At 37.5% G+C, this 22,816-nt stretch overlaps 1 protein-coding gene across 1 annotated transcript in view; it reads right to left on the bottom strand.

Moving 5' to 3' along the window:
• Nup205 (nucleoporin 205kDa) overlaps positions 1-22,816 on the bottom strand; it is an 80,072-nt gene that overhangs the window by 34,816 nt on the left and 22,440 nt on the right. The window contains exons 9-22 of the mRNA XM_013021548.1: positions 20,779-20,895; positions 20,496-20,633; positions 17,823-17,973; positions 17,093-17,298; positions 15,592-15,774; positions 13,667-13,717; positions 12,715-12,924; positions 8,912-9,011; positions 7,646-7,783; positions 6,154-6,343; positions 4,872-4,992; positions 1,045-1,126; positions 586-750; positions 170-294 (exon numbers count right to left, since the gene is read on the bottom strand). Coding sequence (XP_012877002.1) covers positions 170-294; positions 586-750; positions 1,045-1,126; positions 4,872-4,992; positions 6,154-6,343; positions 7,646-7,783; positions 8,912-9,011; positions 12,715-12,924; positions 13,667-13,717; positions 15,592-15,774; positions 17,093-17,298; positions 17,823-17,973; positions 20,496-20,633; positions 20,779-20,895 — 1,977 coding nt within the window. The remainder of the gene's footprint in view (positions 1-169; positions 295-585; positions 751-1,044; positions 1,127-4,871; positions 4,993-6,153; positions 6,344-7,645; positions 7,784-8,911; positions 9,012-12,714; positions 12,925-13,666; positions 13,718-15,591; positions 15,775-17,092; positions 17,299-17,822; positions 17,974-20,495; positions 20,634-20,778; positions 20,896-22,816) is intronic.

The following is a 22,816-nucleotide window of genomic DNA, read 5'->3' as shown; positions in this document are numbered from 1 at the left end:
CCCTCACTTGTCAATAGGATCTTTCTATTTACACAATCTTGTAGTTTATACCTATGGATTTATTCTATCCATACATAATAAAAGTGAGCTCATTTCAACTCAGTCTTATTCTCCTGTGTTAACTCATCCAGTCTCTTCTACTCAGTTCTACAAAGTGACACCTGTGTACCTGGTAACACAGCTCAGCCAGTTGAGGAGATTCTCGCACTGCCACCGGCCCTGTTCGCCCTTCTGTTCCTTTCTCCAAGATGTTTAGGATAGCATGTAGGCATGTCCGGGGGCAACCCAACACTCCTACATAAAACCAAAAGGAAACAACTTTTGTGTTGGAAACCCTAGGATAGCATTACAAAAATCAAATATTATAAACATATGCTCTTCTAATACCATTCAAATACTGATAAAAAAAAACATTGAAAAATGCCAACTCTGTAAAACTGTTTATCCAGTCTTGATCAACGTCCTAAAGACTGGCCTATCACATTAACTTTCACATGTACACAGTTTTTAATGAATTATTCAATGAATCCAGAATTCATTAAGACCACTTAGATGCACACATATGAAAAAGAATAAACACTATACCTGGATCTTGTAGGTTTGTGGTACTGACAGGTTTCTTCAATTCAAAGCCCAACAAGTAGAGAGCGAGATTGGGAGGATTGCATTCCAGAGATGTGATGAGAAGATTCAAGATGTGGATTCTTGTCTCATGACGAATTACAGCTAACTTCTTTTCAAGTTCTGAGCCTTAATGTGCAAAACACAAAAACTTACCAAACAATACAAAGTCAATCTAAATCAAATTTAAAAATATGAAGCAGGTATTCCAAACATCCAGGATTACTTAACTTAGGTTCCCTGACAAGCTATTATATTGATTTACTAAAGAAATCCAGAAACCTTTATACATGCCATTTAGCATATCATCAACTTTTCCTATGTCTCAAATACACAGATAAGAATGTTAAGTTTTGTATTATGTTTTTTATATAAAGTATCTAAACACACAGTAAGAACTATACAGGTTAATCTGAGGCCTACCCTCTTCTACACGTACAAATTCTTCTGTGTCTTCGCTATCCAAACACTCTACAAATCCAGCCATCAGCTTCTGGCTTACACTCTGAAACAATATAGACAGGAAATTTATTAATTAATCAAAACTGTCAAATTATCAGAGATATCATAATAAATATAGTATACACAGTCATCTGTGGGAAAAAGACTAATCTGCTCTAAGTGGTTAGGTTTTAGTTCATTAATTAACAGAAAATTCAGTTTCTTAAACTGCCATGAGTCTCTAGGAATAATTAACGTAAGCCAGACAGAGAGGTGTATCTGTAATTCCAGTACTCAGGAAGAAAAGGCAGTGGAATCACTGAGTTTGAAGCCAGCCTTGACCACAAAGTGTATGTCAGGCTAGTGTAAGTACAAAATACAGCCCTATCTCAAAAAAAAGCAAGAAAGAAAAAGAAACCTGGGGCTGGGAAGGTGGCTCAGTGGTAGAGCACTTGCCTTGCATGCATGAGGCCCTGGGTTCGATTCCTCAGCACCACATAAGCAAAAAGAAAAGCCGGAAGTGGCTCTATGGCTCAAGTGGTAGAGCGCTAGCCTTGAGCTGAAGAGCTGAGGGACAGTGCCCAGGCCCAGAGTTCAGGCCCCACGACTGGACCCCAAAAAAAAAAAGAAAAAGAAACCTAACAATGTTCAAATCAGTAATAGTGTAAATTAAAAACAGATAAGCTTATAATCCCAGCACACAAGAGAAGGCAAGAAAATGGCAAGTTCTAAGTGTCCCTATACTACATACCAAGATTTTTTTTTTTGTCAGTTGTAGGGCTTGAACTCTGGGCCTGGACACTGTCCCTGAGCTCTTCGGCTCAAGGCTAGAGCACTACCACTTGAGCCACAGTGCCACTTTTAGTTTTCTGGTGGTTAACTGGTGATAAGAATCTCACAGACTTTCCTATCCAGGCTGGCTTTGAACCACAATCCTCAGATCTCAGCCTTCTGAGTAGCTAGGATTATAGACATGAACCACCAGCACCCAGCCTTAGCAAGATTTTGTCTCAAAAAAAAAAGTCAACAAGCCAAAAATAATCATTATGCTCTGACTATCATGAGTTTCATGAATTCCATCTAGAAGCCACACAAAAATACTGCAGTGTTTTTCCTCAACCTTATGATACCACTATTTCAGGAGGCATTTACAAAGAGATTACTACTGACGTTGTAGTGAAAGGGAACTTAATAACATTAAATATTTTGCGGTATGAGGAGCAATTACACACAAAATGAAGATGTGTCTCACCTAGAGTGTCAGAATAGCTCCTGATAGAACTTTAATACGAAGGATATAATAAAAGCCTTTAACTAAAGCAGGGTTTTCTAACACAGATACAATGGGATCTACGTTCACAGAAGAAACAAACAAAAAGACTGTTCATGATAGCTATTCAACAGAATTCAACTAGTATTAAATACAAGTAGTGAGTGGAATACACCTATAGTTCCAGATACTTGTTAGGCTGAGGAAAGAAGATCCATTAACCCCAGGAGTTCAAGGCTAGCCTAGGCAATATAATCAGATCCTGTCCTCAAAAGAGAGAAAAAGAGAACAGAAAGTAACTACTATGAATAAAAAGATGAACACCTGAGCTAGGTATAGTAACATATGCCTGCAGTGCCACCTACCACAGAGGTGGAAGAGAAGGTAGTTCTACACCAGCCTAATCAAAGAGACATTGTCTTTAAAAAGTAAAAATAGGGCTGGGAATATGGCTTAGTCATAGAGCACTTGCCTAGCATGAATGAAGCCATGGGTTTGATTCCTCAGTATCACATAAACAGAAAAGGCCAGATGTGGCGCTGTGGCTCAAATGGTAGAGTGCTAGCTTTGAGCAAAAAAAGAAACTCAGGGACAGTACCCAACCCTAGGACTGGAAAAACAATTTTTTTTTTAAGTAAAAATAAGGGCCATACACAGTGGTTCATAGCTACAATCCTAGCTACTCTGCAGCTGGAAATCAGCACTAAGAGACCATTTCCCCACCAATACAACCTGGATCTGGTAGCATGTGACTGTTATCTAGGCTATGTAGGAAGCCTAAAGAAAAGAACTGCAGTCCAAGTCAGCCTTGCTTAAAATCAAAAGCAAGACCCCACTCAAAGAAATAACAAAAACAAAAGGGTTGAAACATGGCTTAAGTGGTAGAACACAAGCCTACAAAGCATTTGGCCCTGAATTTCAACCTCAGCACTAGAAAAAACAAAAACAAAAATAACTTGCATGGTGTGGTAACAATGTGACATAGATGTGGATCATCAGAAAATCACAGATGCAGACAGCTCATGACTGTCACAGAATTAGAAGCAGGCTTAGTTAGAATAAGGCAAGATGGGAGCAAAACGAAAACAGGAAGAAGAGCTACTAACACAATCACTTAAAATGTTATTAGAGCAACAGTCATTTCATGGCCCAAAAAAACTATACATTTCGGTATATACACTGGTGTGCACAATAATATACATAAACATATCTGTACTTAGAGTAAGCCTATCTCATTTATAGATTTATTACATACAGTTTTGGTAACATATATGAAAAAATACATAACAGGCAAATCAAAAGAAATTTCAAAAATTAAACTTTTAGGGCTGGGAAGGTGGCTCAGTGATAAGAGTGCTTGCCTCACATGCATGAAGCCCTGGGTTCGATTACTTAGTGCCACATACACAGAAAAAAGCCAGAAGTGGCACTGTGGCTCAAGAGGTAGAGAGCTAGCCTTGAACAAAAGAAGTTCAGGGGTAATACCCAGGCCCAGAGTTTAAGCCCCAGGACTGTCCCCCCCCCCGCAAAAAAAATTGTGTGATAAGCTGAGTATTTCCCTACCCTTAATTTTCTGAAATTATGACACCCAAAAAGCAAACAGTAGCTGGCGCCGGTGGCTCACACCTGTAATCCTAGCTACTCAGGAGGCTGAGATCTGAGGATCACAGCTAATAAACCACCAGAAAACTGGAAGTCGCACTGTGGCAAAGGGTAGAGCATTCACCTTGGGCTGAAGAGCTCAGGGACAGCACCCAAGCCCAGAGCTCAAGCCCCACGTGACTGACAAAAAAAAAAAAAAAAAGATGTTGGGGGAGTGGCTGGGAAGGTGGCTGAGTGGCTGAGTAGTAGAGTTCAATTCCTCAGCATCACATAAACAGAAGTAGCCGGAAGTGGTGCTGTGGCTCAAGTGGTAGAGTATTAGCCTTGAGCTGAAGAGCTGAGGGACAGTGCCCAGGCCCAGAGTTTAGGCCTAACAACTGACAAAAAAAAAAAAAGCAAATACTACCCAAAAAGCAAAATAAAAGTTAATATGCTTAATTTAAGTAAAAAGTAAAATTTTCTGTTGAAAGACAGTTTGCCTTTTGGGAAAGTTGGTAGCATTAATGAAAAAAGAAATTGAGCATGCCCAGTATAGTACTAAATACTATGCAATGTGATCATACTTTTTTCTGAATGATTTCCTTGAAACCACATACCTGTGGATACAAAGTCCACTGCATCACCCAACAGTATTATCTTCAAAAATAATCACAGCCAAATACGTGGGTGGGTTTTCTTTTCTTTTCTTTTGACTGGTCCTGAAGCTTGAACTCAAGGCTTGGGCGCTGTCCTTGAGAATTTCTGTGCTCAAGGCTAGCACTCTACCACTTGAGCCACAGCGCCACTCCCAGCCTTTTCTGTTTATATGGTACTGAGGAATCAAACCCAGGGCTAAGCAACCACTCTATGGTTAAGCCACATTCCCAGCCCCTTCATTCATCTTTTATACTTAAGCTCTTTGCAGAGAACCAAAAACAACAATAACAAAATCAGTTACCTGGTCATGAGTGAAATCTCCAACCAATTTTATCTGAATATTAGAGTTGCAAGAGATACAGCATAGAATCTTGGCACTTTCAAAAGCTAATTCTGGATTAGTATTCCCATGATACAGGTACCTTTAGAACAACAATAATTAAAAAAAAAAACTTTGAGGAGTAATGTCATGAAATTTGGCTTTTCATTATTCTCAAATTTAGAACCATAGATTCCCATATAGTACTTATGAATGAATTTAAAGAAAAGTGGTCCCTTTTGGCTACAAAGAACCTGTTACAGGCTAGATCATGTGCCTCCAAAATTCACATGTTGAAGTCTCACTCCATAATGAACCTATTTGTCTTTGTGTATGTAGTAAATCCAGTTAAGATGAGATTAAGGAAGGCCCTAATACACTATGACAAGAAAAAGGGAGATTTGAGGGGCTGGGAAGGTGGCTCAGTGGTAGAGCGCTTGCCTTGCATGCAGTTCGATTCCTCAGCACCATATAAGCAAAAAAGAAAAAAGCCGGAAGTGGCGCTGTGGCTCAAGTGGTAGAGCACTAGCCTTGAGCTGAAGAGCTGAGGGACAGCGCCCAGGCCCAGAGTTCAGGCCCCACGACCGGACCCAAAAAAAAAAAAAAAAAAAGGGAGATTTGAATATAAACACACATACACTAAGATATCACAATATGAAACTGGAGCAAAAGATCAGGACAGTATTTCCACAGCCAATTTAACACCAAAGCTTACACTCGCGTGCATTCTTACATGTGTGCACGCACGTGCCTGTGCACCTAGTAAGGATTGAAAGGAAGGCGGGGAGGTAGAAGAGGAGGAGGAGGAAGGGGAAGAGGGGAGGAGGGAGAAAGGGAAAGGAAGAAAGAAGGGGGAGAGAGAGGGGGAAGGAACGGGAGGGAGAGGGAGGGAAGGAGGGAGAGAGGGGGAAGGGGGGAGAGAGAGAGAAAGAGAGAGAAAGATTTTGAAAGATTTTGTTCACTCCCTATCTAGCACAATCCTTGAAATCCCACTTTCCCTACAGGAGAATAACAGCATTAAGGTATTTTAGATTTAAAGCCTTTAGGACATGGGACAAATTAGGAAGAAATTATAAGGTTTAAAGTAATTAATATCAAAAGCTCTAGAAAAGGTAAAATTGAAAGGACAAAAACATCACCATCATCAACATCCAGCAGTGATACAATAGATATAATTTAAAAAAAAACCACTTAGAAATCAAAGCTAGAATATTCCCCTGATGAGCCACCCATCATTATTTCTTAACCTACAAAGGTAACTCACCTGGCAATGTTTACCACATTGTCTGCCTTCTTAGTTCTGGGGTTAATTCCCTGTAACAGCTGTTCTAAAGGAGACACTATGAGAGCCAGTTGACTCTCTCTTAAAAGATCCATAAAGAGATTTTCCTTTTGCATAGTAAGGTTGAGAAGTGCAAGACAATGCTGTACTGCTTTCTCCAGATGCTTCTTTCCTATAACCCAAAAGTATAGTTATAATTTAAATGTTAGAAACTCAATAAGTTCTTAGGAAGTTTTACATTGAAAAGGCTCTCATCTTTTTAAACTTGACTGTTCCTGTATTAGTCAATTACTTGATCTTTTGTTGATTATTTTGGAGATAGAGCCACACAGACTTTTCTGCCTTGGCTGGCTTTAAACTGCAATCCTCCAGATCTCAGCCTCCTGAGCAGCTAATATTATAGGTTTGAACCACCAGCCTCTGACTTCTATTCCCCAATTTTTTAGAATAGCAGTTCTCAACACTGGAGTGATTTGGCCCCCAAAGACATTCAACCCTGTTGCCTGTCATAGTCTGTCAAAATTGGGGAAGTGTAATTAACATTGAGCTAGCAGAAGCCTACAACACCCAGGACAGCATCCACAATAAAGAATAGTTTGGCCAAGATGTTAATTATCCAAGGTTCGGAAACTGACTTCAAGAAAGATATAACCATTTTGTTACACACAAAAAACCCCACGGGAAGTATAAGGATCACTGGTAATCCTACCAAATGTAATTTTTTCACCTAATTATTCCCATAGTTTCTTATCTCTGTATTGTATTATATAACTACACAATTACAGTTCATTGTGCTTAAAATGTGACTTTTTCAGATCACGGCTACATTAATAGGCAATATAGCATAATGGTGGAAGCATGGGCTCTGGGGCCTAATTTCGTAAAGAATAAATGCATTAGCACACATGATATACTTTTAATAGTCAAATGCATAGTAAGCACTCAATAAGTAACAAATGATGCCAATAATAGAATTTATTGAGTATTATAGTAAATCGAAGTACTATAAAGAAAACAAAAGATTCCAGACTTACATGTACACATAGCAAACATGTGAAAGTAATAGGAAATATAAACTATCTAATAAAAGAGATGCAGAGACACTGAAAATGCCTGTTTTCACTTACACAATACTGTCTGTTACTTGTTTGTTTATAAGTTTTATAAAGGATTTATTTCCATATGACTAGTTAAAAGTAGGAACAGATGGAGAAGAAAAACATTTCCTGCTTCCCATGCATAAAATGAGTATGTTAAAGATTCAAAATGGCAGTTCTTATCTGTAGCTTTTATACTTTCTGATCTGGGAGGACACATGTTATAGTCTCATTAAATCCACTCATAAAAAACACCACTGTAGATTGAATTTTACAGTACAAGAATCACCCAGAAATAATCTATTTTAAATACTCAGTTGATGAAAGATGAAAACATCAAAACAGTTTTTAAGACATAGAGACTTTCAGACACATACCAGGAAAGGGAGCATAGGTATCAAGCTGCTTAACTCCTTCTTCCAGTAAACTAAGAGCAAGTTCCAACATTGGAGACTCATTCAGAAGGTGATACATCAGACTAAAGCCGGGTGGCTTATAAGCTATGATTTCTTCTCCTAAATAGAGCATACAAAGTCCAGAAGATGGTGAATTAGTCATATCCTTGATTTCTATGAATGTATAAGAACGGATTAGATTTGGAATTTAAATGGGATCTAAACAGCTAAAGCAATTTTCAAGTTAGAGACAGAAACACAGGCTATATAGAATAATAATTCCCCTTATGGGAAATACTGGACAGCACATAGAAAGAAGTTAGTCAATGCATTAAAGAATCTATAATATGGGCTGGGAAGGTGGCTCAGTGGTAGAGCACTTGCCTTGCATGCATGAGGCCCTGGGTTTGATTCCTCAGCACCACATAAGCAGAAAAAGAAGCTGGAAGTGGCACTGTGGCTCAAGTGGTAGAGCGCTAGCCTTGAGCTGAAGAGCTGAGGGACAGCTCCCAGGCCCAGATTTCAGGACCCCCCCCGCCCCCCGGCAAAAAAAAAGAATCTATAATGTGATATTCTTGAACTTCAATAAAGTTTTGCTTATTCTTGAACAATTGAAAGGACTGAAATAATGAAAAAAAGATTAAGTTCTAATTTAACTTAGGAATTTTAACTTACATAAAATGTATATGTTATTAACTAAATTATAAAGCACTAGCATTTGAGCTGAATTGTTCAGGGACAGCTCCCAGGCCTAGAGCTCAAGCCCCACGACTGACCAAAAAAAAAAAAAGAGAGAGAGAGATCTTTCATGTAATTGTTTCTAACATATTTGTAAGATTATGTCTTTGTTGCCTTGTATGTCCCTCCCCCATGGTATAACCCCTGCTTTCACTATATATAATGTTGGTATATGTGGAGGGGAAGGGAAAAAAGAATTGTTAAAATAGGGATACAGGAGGACCCATTGCAACAATGAAATGTACAAGTCGTTATGTCAATAAACGAACTTTACAACTTTGGGGGGGGAGGGAGGGGGGGATGAGGGGGAGGGAGGATATGAAAGGATGGGAAGGGGAAACAAAGCAAAAGGTTACAATGCTTGGTAAGAAATGTGCTCATTATCTTACCCATGTAATTGTAACCCCTCTGTACAGTATTTTCACAATAAAAATATATTTAAAAAAATAAGAAAAATAAATTATAAAGCGCTGACATCTTATTGAAAAGTGGCAGAAGTAAATGAATTACCTTGTAGTTCCACAAACTGATCCACAAAATCTTCAAGCTGAGGCTCATAATCTCTGAGTAGTTTATAAAACACCTCCAAAACTACCTCAGCAACTTCCCACTACAAATAAGAAAATAAGAAGTAAATATTTTAGTACAATAGAGTAGTACAAGGTAGAAACTTGCCAGGCTTAGCTTTCCTCCCATCATTTTCTCCAAAATAATGAATGACAAAGCCCTGTCTACTTCATTAATTTATAATAAACAGAATGCAAATCCTACTTCATATTCCTTTATTTTGATGAAGGATGATGGATTAGTTCACTTCTTAGTCAAAAAATATTTTTCAATCTTTACTTAAGAAGTATTTCTATAGAAGTTTGGGTTCATTTACAAATTGAAAATATTTAGTACATAGTCATAGTCAATGTATAATTGAACAGTATCAGATTTCTCCAAGGAATAATATTTTACATTTTCCCTAAGAACTTCACTAGATGGAAAAGAACTGAGACGTCATCTCATCTCAACTTATCACTGTCACTTCAAAAAAAAAAAAAGAGCTCAGAGCAGTGATTGAATCCCACAGACTAGATGTCATGGCAGTAAGCGTGCTACAAGGCTCAACCAGGGCATCTTAGACCAGGATTCCCTCACATAACACAGGCAAAGATAAAAAGATACAATCACTAGGTAGCTTGCTCTGAATGACATTGTTATTATCCCCATGTTTTAAAAAATGGGCTTTTTTTAAAAAGCTATGTACCATAGCTATGTGCTACTATAAAATCATTATTTCTACCAAACTCTACTGAGTTTGGAATGGGATAGCTTTTTATTGTATTTAAATTATTGACTTTTTGTTTTTTTTAATATTTTTAAGGAAGTGTTTCTAAATTTTAAAAAGACATCAAATAATAATGAATTTTTTAATAATTGTTTTTTAATTTTTGGTAGGTCGTGGGGCTTAAACTATTGGCTTGGGCACTGCCCTGCCCACTTCAGCTCAAGGCGAGTGCTGTACTACTTGAGCCACAGCGCCACTTCCGGTTTTCTAGTGATTTACTGGAGATAAGAGTCTCATACACTTTCCTGCCTGGGCTGGCTGGCTTTGAACCGCGATCCTCAGATCTCAGCCTCCTGAGTAGCTAGGATTACAGGCGTGAGCCACTGGCGCCTGGCTAATAATGAATTTTTACAATGACAAATAGGCATTCTGCTTGAAACATTTTATATTTACATTTATTGTTTTTATCAAATCAAAGCATGGCTTTTGGGAGAAGACATTATCCTAAAATACACTGTCATAAATTAAGCTCTAGAACTATTTCAAGTAGTCAAATTCTAAAATTAGAGGGGAAATTTTTAGGGTAAATATAAGGAAATAGAGGTAAAATGAAACAGCAGCAGGGAAAGTAACACTAGACGTGTAACTACGCAGGCAAAATCAGTATTCTAGAAAGAATGTGGCTGACTAGAGTTCTAAACACCAAGGTCACAGTGACTTTTAGGGAAAAAGGCTTTTAAAACCAGTACAGAAGTTGGGGATTTAGCTCAGTGGAAGAGCACTTGCCTAGCAAGTACAAAGCTCTGAGTTCCATCCTTCACTCTACTTAAAAAAAAAAAAAAGTAAACAAATAAAACCAGTATAAAGAAGTGTAAGAACATTTTGTTGAAAAGATCACAATGATTAAGTACCCATTATTCACCTGAAATGACTTTCATTAATGAGGTATGGTTCTGTTATTATTTTCATCAGGTCAGAAAAGTTAACAAAGTCATTCTAGATCTTAAATAAAATGTATTTAAACGGGTTATTTGGGGTTTTTTTTTGTCGGTCATGGGGCTTGAACTCTGTGCCTGGGCACTGTCCTTCAGCTCAAGGCTAGCGCTCTACCACTTGAGCCATTGCGCCACTTCCAGTTTTCTAGTGGCTAATTGGAGATAAGAGTCTCATAGATTTTCCTGCCTAGGCTAACTTTGAATGGCAATCCTCAGATCTCAGCCTCTTGAATAGTTAGGGTTACAGGCATGCCCACCATCGCCCACCTTGAATCTTTGTTTTTAACTACAAGGGAAACAAAACAAAAATGTGAACTTCAGTTAGTTATGACTAAATATTAGAAACAAGTTATATCTGCTGGTGACAGGGCAATAAATGAACTACACTGAATATAATGTAATCATTAAGACAATTTAATAACATGAAAAGTCTTCATGTGGAACTAGCCCTGTGGCTCAAGTGGTAGAGCACTAGCCTTGAGCTGAAGAGCTGAGGGACAGCACGTAGGCCCACAGTTCAAGCCCCACGACCGACAAAAAGAAAGTTATATTAGCCAGGCTCTGGTGGCTCACGCCTGTAATCCTAGCTACTCAGGAGGCTGATATCTGAGGATCACAGTTCAAAGCCAGCCCAGGCAAGAATGTCCCTGAGACTCTTATCTCCAATAAACCACCAGAAAACCAAAAGTGGTGCTGTGGCTCAAGTGGTAGAGTGCTCTCCTTGAACTGAAGAGCTGAGGGACAGGGCCCAGGCCCAGAGTTCAAGCCCCATGACCTACCAAAGAAAAAAAAAGGGGAAGGGGGGCTGGGAAGATAGCTGAGTGGTAGAGTGCTTTCCTTGCAAGCATGAGGCCCTGGGTTCAATTCCTCAGCACCACATAAGCAGAAAAAAGCTGGAAGTGGTGCTGTGGCTCAAGTGGCAGAGTGCTAGCCTTGAGCTGAAGATCTGAAGGACAGTGCCCAGGCCCATAGTGCAGGCCACAACCAGCAAAATAAAAGTCTTCATGTATGTATCAAAAAGGGGATACAAAGTAATCCTGTCAAATGTTAATTCATTGTGCTTACATTAAAAAAAAAAGAATTTATCCATGGGGCAACTGGATTATAGGTAATAAAATTTCATTGCATACTTTTATTTTCCAAATTTTCCCAAATAACTAAGAAATTTTTAGTATAGTCATTATGTTAAAAAATATATATCATGTTCAAAAACAGCAAACTATAATACAGCAAAATGTTGCTAGAAGATACATCCAAGATTATTCTGGGAGGTAATAAACAGTATCATAGACTAAAGTGAATTAGGTCAGAACCTGGAAAGGTCTCTTACATAGCTTTTAGTGGTTATGAGCTTGGATCTGGAATCAGAGTCCTAGGTTCAAATCCTGGTCCTGGACCTTAGGCAAGTTCCTTAACCTTGCTAAGCCTCCATCTGTAAAATGGGAATATTAATCGTACCTGACTCAAAAAATACTGGAATTACATAAAATTATATATATGAAGAGCTCAGTAGTTTCTTAGGAACAGAGAGAGCCAGGATGTACATGTCAGTGCTCCCTCAGCCTCCATCCTCGACAACATTACTTCCCACTGCCAATATTCTACAACCAGAAGTAGCACTAAGAGATTAACCAGTGTGCAAGTGTGATCTTATTCAATCCTAATCCAAATCATCCTAGTAAAGATCACATTTGTTTTCAACCAAAGTGCAACCTTTTTAGTTCAATTTTAGTTAAAATTTGTTCAAGTGGACATATAAAGAGCCTGTCTCAAAAAAGTAATACACAAAATCTGTTCAGTATATGAGATATGAACTCCTAAATTATTGATCACGAAATGTCAATGCTTTAATCTACTGTCTGAATTTATTTTTTAATATATATAACTAATCAAGCTAGAGGTATTTCAGGATTAAAACTGAATTTACTAACTTTCAAAAGCTAAAATGAATTTGTAGACCATTATATGCTGGATAAAAGAAAAAGCAACACTAAGTGGATAAAAGAAAAAGCAACATTAAGTAACTTTTCTCTGAACATAACCTTTTCAGCAGCTCTCCTGTAGGCTCTTGTACGAAATCGGAGAAACACAGAATCTCTAAGGAACTGCAAATAGGGGTCAAAGCCAGGGGGCCGCAGACCAGCGCCCAAATTAGAAGGAAATGAGCTCTCCACCAGGGTGCTGATCAACTGGCAAAAGGCCCGAGTCAATGGGTATTCTTCACATCGGGATTCTATTTCATTGAGTTCAACCTTCAAAGAAAAACAAAAGTTGGTAATATAAATGCTCTGCATTTCATAGCTACAACTCACCAACAGGGTTAAATCATATCAGAAGACTAATAACCGACATTATCATGTTTCAGTTACAGAAATAAATACTAAAGTATGTCAATCTGATGAGTCAGAAGAACTTCAAATCCTCACCTATCATTCCAAACTAGAATTAAAAAGAGATCTTAAATGTTTAAGTAGAGATCCTGAGGCACTAAACAGGAGGATCCTACTTCAAGGCCTGCTCAAGGCCAGCCCAGGCAAAAAATTTATCAAACCTCTTCTCAACCATTAAGCTGGGCATAGTTATATGTATTTTGGTCCCAACCATGTTGAAGGAATAAATAGAAGGATCAAGGTCCAAGGCTAGCCCTGAGGGGAAAAAAATTAAAGCAAAACTGGCTAGAAGCATAGTTCAAGTGGTAGGGTCTAGCCAGCTATGGCCATCCATACCACCACAAATAAAATGAAGAAACAGTTTGAGTCAAGTAACTTAATTAAACAGTTGAATCCAAGACTTTTCAATTTAGATAGTTTTCATGTAAATCCTTCTCCAACTCTGGAACATTAAGTATTTGATTCTTTTCATTAATGGTTTCATCTCCATTTAAACACTGATTAGGAAGCCCTTTAAATGTAAATATATTAAATCTGGTAGTTAATCGTAGTTTATAATCTTTTTATTTCACATGTGTGAATGAATACAGTCTCTAAACCTTACCTCTATCCCAATTGCTTGCCTCTGGCTTGGAACCCTGACAGTCTGCAGTATCTTAAAATAAAAAATACATGTCAGTAATATTCCTCATACATCACTGAGCAGTAATGGTTGTGCATATTACTAGTCACAGATCACATATAGGGCTCTCACTCATCTCACAATGTCCATTAGCAATGACAGAGTCCCTGACAGACTTCTGTTAACAATCTTCATAGATTCACACAGGATTTTTGACTGGAAATGGGTCATTTCTAGGAGCACACAATCTGCTCTTTTCAGCAAATTTCCTCTCAGATATTCTGGGAATTAATCCTTAAAGGGATTTACAGGATAAAATCTCACTAGTGTTGAAAGACACATAAATTCACAAGCAGCTCTACTTTGACCAAGTAACTTAATAAGATTTCTTAAAATGGACAGGCATTTTGAATTAAAACGTTCTGTCCTGACCTGGCTTAGGACCTAACTTGGTAAACAAAAATTGTATTTATTCATGATAAATTGTATTTATTCATGATACTTAACTTTCCTGCAACTTAAGAGTATAAGATTAAATAAAAGCCTTTTTAAAATGTTGCTGTTGTAAGAACAAAGATTTCTAAACCCAATCACATTTAATTTGCAATGAAAAAAGGCAAAAGCAGTCAGGACATTGGTAAATAGTAGTATTTGCCCCCTGCCCCCTCCAAAAAATCTCGTATGCATCAAAAAGTGAAGCATCAGTACTTAGCATTCACCAACTTCAGCATATACCAACTTCATTAACTATTCTCTTTATAAAGAAATGTTCATATCTTCAGGACACCTATGTTAGAAAATAACCAAGAAGAGTTTACAATTACAAAATGAAGCTGGAGCTAGTGGCTCACACCTGTAATCCTATCTACGCAGGAAGCTGAGATCTGAGGACTGAGGCTCAGCCAGCCCAGGCAGAAAAATCTCTAAGATTCTTTTCTCCAATTAATCATCAAAAAACAGAAAATGGCTCAAAGTGGTAGAGTGCTAGCCTTGAGGAAAAGAGTTCAGGGACAGGGTCCTGGCCCTGAATTCAAGCCCCACAACTGATAAAAAAGAAAAAAAAAAGATTACTTCTGTGAATAATGAGTTTGCAGGCTTCTTTAGGTTGTATTAATTCCAAGATCTTTGCCTATTTCACCTATTTCCTAGAGATAGTTCTGTAAAGCATATCCTTACTTTCCTTTTTTACTTTATCATATAGACAAATAACTATTCTTGGAATAAAAATTCTAAGCCTACATTACAGAGAGGAAAACAGTAATTCATTGAGACATCAAATATCATGTAACCTATCTACTTCCCCTCCCATGTCAGCATAAAGTACATTCATTCTGTAAGTATGCAGAAATGAAAATTTTCCTGCTGTTCTAGTTCTAATTTTGCCCAAAGTTCATCATCTTGGCAGTAAGTCTTCATGACTATCAATAATTAAAAGTACTTTGCTGCTGTTAAAATTCCCATGCAAATTTAGTGAACAGTTGGATGTGCCCTTTATGAGAGAAAAAAAACAAACATTTCTAGTGATGATATACAGCTAAATAAGGTATGTCACTCTCCTGGTTTGAGAAGGAAAAAAAAAGAAGAAAAGAAAACATACACATCCCACATTTAGTAAGTACAAACGGCTTCTGAAGGCTTTCATCAACATGGTGTGAAAGAGTGGAAGAAATCTGTCCACCCAGAATTATCTTACAGATTTTCAAAAATAAAGCCTAACAGAATTGTCTGAAAAACCAATCCCTGATAACCTAGTGAAACTGTCAACTGAGCCAAAAGAAAAACCTAGGTTTATTAGTTTCTAATGCTATGCTTGGTTGCCAAACTTTCTAGCTGGGAAGTGCATAGTATACTTTACATATTACCAAGCTACTTTACAAGTAATGCAATGAGGAAGTTCCTATCACTACCTGAGTGTACTCCAAGGACTGCCAGAGGGATGCAGCAACTTCAGGAGACTTTCCAAACGCTGCCAATGTCTTCAGCAGCTCGGCCTTGAGAACAGGGGGAATGCTGCACTGCAGTAGGCCCAGAATCACCACAACAGGCGTCCACTGGGGATGCTCACAGAGTGCCAAGCGGGCATTTTCACTCTGAGAATGGAACACGAAAAGAACACGTTTTTATTCACTCATTTTGAGGGGCTCACTATGTTCATGTTGCCCAGACTGGTCTCCAAAGCTCACAGCATGGTCTTGCTTTCCATTTTTAAAAGCTAAGAAAAATGACCAGCAATCTCTAGTTAGCACTGATGCTGCCCCTCACACTTTAAGACATACCTAAACAAAGATAAGCCTATTTTATTAATACTGTCAGTCTAACCAGTAGGGCAAGTCAGACTGCTAGTTTGGTCGAAGAATGGAAGAGAAATTACGTTTGTAGACCCAAATGTGGGAAATAACACTATAAAAGAGATATATGGTCTGCTAAGGCTTCCTAAGTCTTACTTAGATATTTTAAAGCCTTTCTGAATTGATGCTTTACTTTAATAAAATGCATTTTTTTAAACTAGTAACAATGTAAAAATATAGTTATCAAGAATCACTTCATTTTCCCAACTTGACATTTTGAAAAATAAATTGAAAGCATGATTAGGAAGATGGAAAAAGCTAGACGACAATATTCTCATCTTTCAGAGATGTTAGACCAAGTAACTTAACTTTGGTCTAATGAACACAGAAATAAAAAACTAAATGAATTTCTAAACTAGGAAACTTGTGATGAAAATATGCTTTCTTTTTTTTTTGTCGGTCATGGGGGCTTGAACTCTGGGCCTGAGCGCTGTCCCTAAGCTCTACAGCTCAAGGCTAGCACTCTACAACTTGAGCTACAGTGCCACTTCTGGTTTTCTGGTGGTTTATTGGAGATAAAGAGTTTCATGGACTTTCCTGCCCGGGCTGGCTTTGAACCACGATTCTCAGATCTCAGCCTCCTGAGTAGCTATGATTACAGGCGTGAGCCACCGGCGCCTGGCGAAAATATGCTTTCTAAAGATTAATTTGGTTAGATTCAGGTAAATGGTTTTATTTAGGGAGAAAAAAAAAACCCTAGGTAACTTCTTTTTAATTAAAGCTATCCTTTATGTATGCACATATATCCCAACATATATACATAGATTTACCCTTATGCTAGAAAACCAAGAAAGATACACAGACAACAACTGACTCTTACTGGCTCTTCTGACTACTTTCTTTAAAATTTAGTCTATTATTTTCATACTTCATATATTACTGAGTGGAATAAGTATAATTTATATGTTCTAGAGATTAAGAAAATAAAGAATTTAAGAACTAATTCTATGTGCAAAATTTATTACTCATAAACTTTAAGCATTTAAAAAAAATGTTTGGCCCCTTTAAATTCCACTGTGCTAGGATATAAACAAAATTATGCTGTGGGTGAGTTACTTACCCAAGTAATGATGGTAGATGTGAGTTGCAAAAAAGCAATCAGTCCATCTTGCTCTTTCTGGGTGATACCACGTGAAGGGAGGTGACGGTACTGGACACTATCTGCACTTGGAAGATCCTTCCGGAGGTGTTCATGATAAAGCATCAACGAGTGAAAGAAATGTTCCCAGGAAACAGGACTACCACCTGCTCCCTGAATATTCTCAACTGTAAAAAATAGCAGCACAAAATTTTCTTTGGAAAACACAACAACAACAGCAAAAATAGCCAGGCCACTGTACTCAGTATCTGTAATACTAGGTACTCAGGAGTCTGAAATCTGAAGACTGCAGTTCAAAGCCAGCCTGGGAAGTTAAGTCTGTGAGACTCTCCAATTAATCAACAAAGTCTCCAATTAACTACAAATTAATTAATTAATATCTAATCACCAAAAAAGCCAGAAGTGGGGCCATGGCCTCAAACGCTAGCCTTGAGCAAAAATTCTCAGGGATAGCATCCAGGTCCTGAGTTCAATCTCCAGGACTGGCACAAAACAAAAACATAAAAGAGGAATGGACAACCTCCCTAAACAATGAGACCGTAATTAAGGCATCACTATGCTTGAAGCCATCTGTCATAAAAACAAAGTATAGATCTAGTAGAACTCAGCATGAATAACCAATATTTTTCACTAGGCAGTGGGACAGTAAACTCAAGAGTGCAATAACAACTTAAATCTAGATTTTCCTTACCATGACTACTACCATTGACTTTGAGCAGACTGAAACAGTAGTGGGCACACTGAGGTCCATTGGCCAAACCTTGGAGCATTTTCAAATAAGGAATATAAATAGTTGGAGGCAAGAGGTCACCCATTTGCCTAACAAACTTTGATAAGACAACCTGAAATTAAGAAAAAACAATAGTTTATATAAAGTCTATGCTAACTTTTAGGCAACATGTACTAGCTCATGAAGCCTCCACATGAGCTATATCAATTCAGTGCTGATTTAACCCTAGCAAATGCAAAATTAACAGGCATTCTATTTATGTAAAATTATTTTGAAGCCTGTCATAAGCAATTTAATGTGATTACAGAATACTTTTGTGAATATAAAGTACATTTTCCCAAATATTTCAATGTCACAACATGTAAGACTACATACATTTTAAAATATCTAAGACAGCTAAAGATACTTACTAACTCAAAATTAGCCAGCAAATTCAAAGGCATACTTCAACACTAGAATAACCAAACAGCAGTATAATCAGTATGAAGATCTGGCAACCAAAAGGATGTGGTTTCTTTGTTCTCATCAAGTCCTATGCTTTCAAATCCACTTCTTTTTCTATTTTTGTTGTTTATGCTTTAAATATATTAGTAACTAAAAATATTACTCAGATTCATTAAGTGGAATTCCAAACAGGAAATGCTATAAATCTCTAGAAAGTATTAAATCTGTTAGGTATAACAATGGTTATACATGGGGTAGGTAAATATCATTTAAAAAGATACACGTACTTAACCATTGAGGGGTGAAATGTCATACTATACATAATTTCCTTTGAAAAAACTCCAGCAAAATGCAAGTAGTAAGAATAATATAGATGGAAGTTAAAATATAGCAGTATGTGGCTGAGAAGGTGGCTCAGTGGTAGAGTGCTCGCCTTGCGTGCATGAGGCATTCGATTCCACAGTACCATGTAAGCAGAAAAAGCTGGAAGTGGCATTGTGGCTCAAGTGGTAGAGCACTAGCCTTGAGCTGAAGAGCTCAGGAACAGCGCCCAAGCCCAGAGTTCAGGCCCCAACGACTGATATAAAAAAAAACATACATACATACATACATATATATATATAATGTATATATAATAGAGACTGACAGACAGATGTAGATATAGCAGTATGTTAACTTATTATGTGAAAATTTTATTGTACCTTTTATTATATTTTACTATATCTTTGTACATATTAAATACTTTATATTAATTACTTAATATTAAGGATTACATGTTATATTTATATGTTTTTTATTATATCTTTCATGTATTTCAAACTCTGCATAAGTTTTTAAAAATTTAGTCTTTAAAAAAAGGTTTTAGCTGAGTGCTAGTAGCTCTTGCCAGTAATCCTAGCTACTCAGATGCTAAGATCTGAGGTTGGAGGTTCAAAGCCAATCCAGAGAGTAAAGTCCTTGAGATTCTTTTTTTTTTTTCAAGGTTTTTTTTTTTTTGGAGGGGGTCCAGTTGTGGGGCCTGAACTCTGGGCCTGGGCACTGTCCCTCAGCTCTTCAGCTCAAGGCTAGCGCTCTACCACTTGAGCCACAGCACCACTTCTGGCTTTTTTCTTTTTTCTTATGTGGTGCTGAGGAATCAAACCCAGGGCCTCAGGCATGCAAGGCAAGCGCTCTACCAATGAGCTACCTTCCCAGCCCCAAGTCCTTGAGATTCTTATCTCCAATTAACCAGTCAAAAAGCTGGAAATGAAGGTGTGGCTCAAATGGTAGAGTACCAGCTTTGAGGAGAAAGCTAAGAAAGTAGCACCCTGGCCCTGAGTTCAAGCCCCAATACCAACACACACACACACAAGTTTTTAACATACTCTTCTATGAAATATTTTCCTTAATGGGAAAAGCTAAAACTATACATGTAAGAATGTACTAAAATATAAGGAGGCTTCTGATGCTAGAAGGCAGAAAACATGAGAACTCCACACCATGGAAACTTCTCAACAGAAATCCCAAAAAGATGAGCCTGACATCGTAAATCATCGGATTTTCTTCTGTATATAATACCTCAGATATAGCCACAGAAAATGGCCTCTTGCTTTACATTATCTGGAAGACTCACAGACATGATACTATCAATTAAAACTAAGCCAGGTGGACACTGGTAGCTCAGACCTATTATACTAGCTACTCAAGATGAGCTGTGGCTCAGAGATAGAGCACTAACCTTAAGCAAAAAAACTCAGGGACAGCACCTAGACAGAGTTCAAGCCACAGAAACAGGAGAAAAATAAGAAAGAAAGAGCTTCTAAGGCTGTAAACTTTTTACTTTAACATTCACACTTCCCCTTTTCCAACCTGATATGAATTATGTATTTTGGTTTCTGACAAACTATAGCAAATAGAATAAAATACCAATAGAATTCAAGTAAGTGATACATTAGAGGGCCAGAAACTTCTCTGCTCCAAATAATTTGATACTCATCTAGTATGTAAACTGACCTAACTACATAAAATCCAAAATGATAGTAAGTTAAATGTTAATAGTTTCAAGTTTTTTAAGTCAAAAGGAAGTATGTAAATTTCTCAAGGTTAGAGCAGTGCTCATCTGAGTTAACAGCAGTAACATCTGAAAATAACATTTTCAAAATTCTTACTTACCATACTGGAGTAGAGAAAGGAGAAAGCCTAAAAGCTCACCTGGCGTTGAGGAGGTCTCTGATGAGCCACGCCCAGATAAGAACCCATGATAGTGGGAGTCTGCAAAGGCTCAGAGGGACACCAATATTCTAGGGCAAGCTCCAAATGAAAGGGATTTTTTTTATATAGTTCACCAATCTGCAAAGAGAAAGCAAAGACTATGGGGGACATAAAAAAAGTATTGAATTCCCTTGTGAATATCAAGTATAAGGAATAAAATTTTCCAAAGTAAAAGAAAACAAATGGAAAGAAGAGATGAGAAGATACCACTAAAATGACTTACCAAGAGCATTAAGTGTTCCAGATCCCTTCTGAGTGAAATAGGGGGGTCATTACCCATCTGCACACTCATATGAATTATTCGTGCATCTTCATCTGCACGATTCTTCAGTTGTTTCACCTATTTAATCACACATGATTTAATATGCAAATATCTTATATATGGCTAGTAATAATGAAATCAGGAAATAAGGAACTGTCTTAAAGTAATTTCATTCAAGGAAAACATACTTTTAATACCTATTAAGCTTTAGTGACTTAAAAAATAGGTTAGGAGGTCTGGGAATGTGGCTTAGTGGTACAGTGCTTGCCTAGTATGCATGAAGCCCTAGGTTCAATTGCTTAGTACCACATAAAAAGAAAAAGCTGGAAGTGGTCCTGTGGCTCAAGTGGTAGAATGCTAGCCTTGAGCACAAAGAGGCTCAAGTCCCAGGACTGGCAAAAGAAAAGAAAAAAGGAAAAGGCTAGGAATTTTACTTCAATATTATTACCAGTAGTTTATAATACATTAAAACTTCAGCCAAGGACCAGTGACTCACGGCTGAAATCTTAGCTGCTCAGGAGGCTGAGATTTAAGCATTATAGTTCAAAGCCAGCCGGGGCAGGAAAGGCTGTGAGACTCTGATTTCCAATGAACCACCAGAAAAGTGGAAATGGCACTGTGGCTCAAAGTGGTAGAATGTTAGCCATGTTCAAGCCCTACAACTGACAAAAAAAATTAATTAATTAATTAAATGAATAAAATAAAATAGGGTCTGGGAAGGTGGCTCAGTGGTAGAGTGCTTGCCTTGTATGTATGAGGCCCTCAGTTAGAGGGCACCACATAAGCAGAAAAAGCTGAAAGTAGTGATGTGGCTCAAGAAAACTTCAACGAATTTTCCACAATGTAGAAGCTGAGATTAACCCATGCTTCTCAATGGAGAAATTACTGACATTTTGGATATGTTTTCACTGGGTTGGATTATCTTGAATTATTGTCTGAAATTTAGCATTTCTAGAACTACCTACACACTAGTAGTAATACACCACAAATTATGACAGGAACAGTTGAGAACCTCTATCTTATGACAATTGCATAAAGTAACTGCCAACGGAAATAAGAAACTACTTCTTTCGCCAAAAAACTAAAAACAACTTATAGGTATACAAATTCACAATTATTAGAGATTTCAACATTTCTATCAATAGTCAATAAAACAAATATACATAAAATCAACAGAAAAACTAAACAACAGAAGCAAGTAACTTGACCTAATTATTTATAGAACACTCATCAAAATGATAGATTATATGTTTCTTTCAGGCACACACAGAATACTTACCAAGAAAAGCCATAGTCTCATCCATAAAACAAATGTAAGTATATTCTCGGAACACAGAAAATTTAAACTAAAAACTAATGATGGTTTTTTTTCCAGTCGCGTTTGTATTTTGCATTAGACCTACACAATATTTTACAAGACCAGACACTCCAGGGTATTTTCTTTTCTTTAATTAACACATAATATTATAATATGCACATGAAAACCAGGCGCCAATGGCTCACGACTGTAATCCTAACTACTCAAGAGGCTGAATCTGAGGATCGCAGTTCAAAGCTAGCCCAGAAAGGAAAATCTGTGAGATTCTCATCTCCAAATAACCACCAGAAAGCTATTAGGTAGAGTGCTTGCCTTGAGCTGAAGAGCTCAGGGAAACCACCCAGGCCCAGAGTTCAATCCCCATGGCTGACAAAAAATAATAACAAAAATAAAAAAGCATATGAGGTAGTTTAGGTCATTTTTTCTCTCATTTACGTCCCACCATCATTTTTATGGCTTCTTTGGCATAAAATGGCATATGATCTAACATACAGAAGCTCTCTAAAATGGCTTTAAAACACGATTTTTGGACGACCAGTACATTTATCCAAATGAGTACATTTATCCAAATGTAGCCATTATATTAGCTTCTTAGATCTTTGAGATTATCTGTATTTATGCACACACACACACACACACACACACACACACACACACACACACACACACACACACACACAC

This window comes from Dipodomys ordii, unplaced genomic scaffold, assembly GCF_000151885.1.
Source record: "Dipodomys ordii isolate 6190 unplaced genomic scaffold, Dord_2.0 Scaffold56, whole genome shotgun sequence".
Classification (NCBI taxonomy): Eukaryota; Metazoa; Chordata; class Mammalia; order Rodentia; family Heteromyidae; genus Dipodomys; species Dipodomys ordii.
The sequence above is the reverse complement of the archived record's forward strand: the minus strand, read 5'-3'. Positions and strand labels throughout refer to the sequence as shown.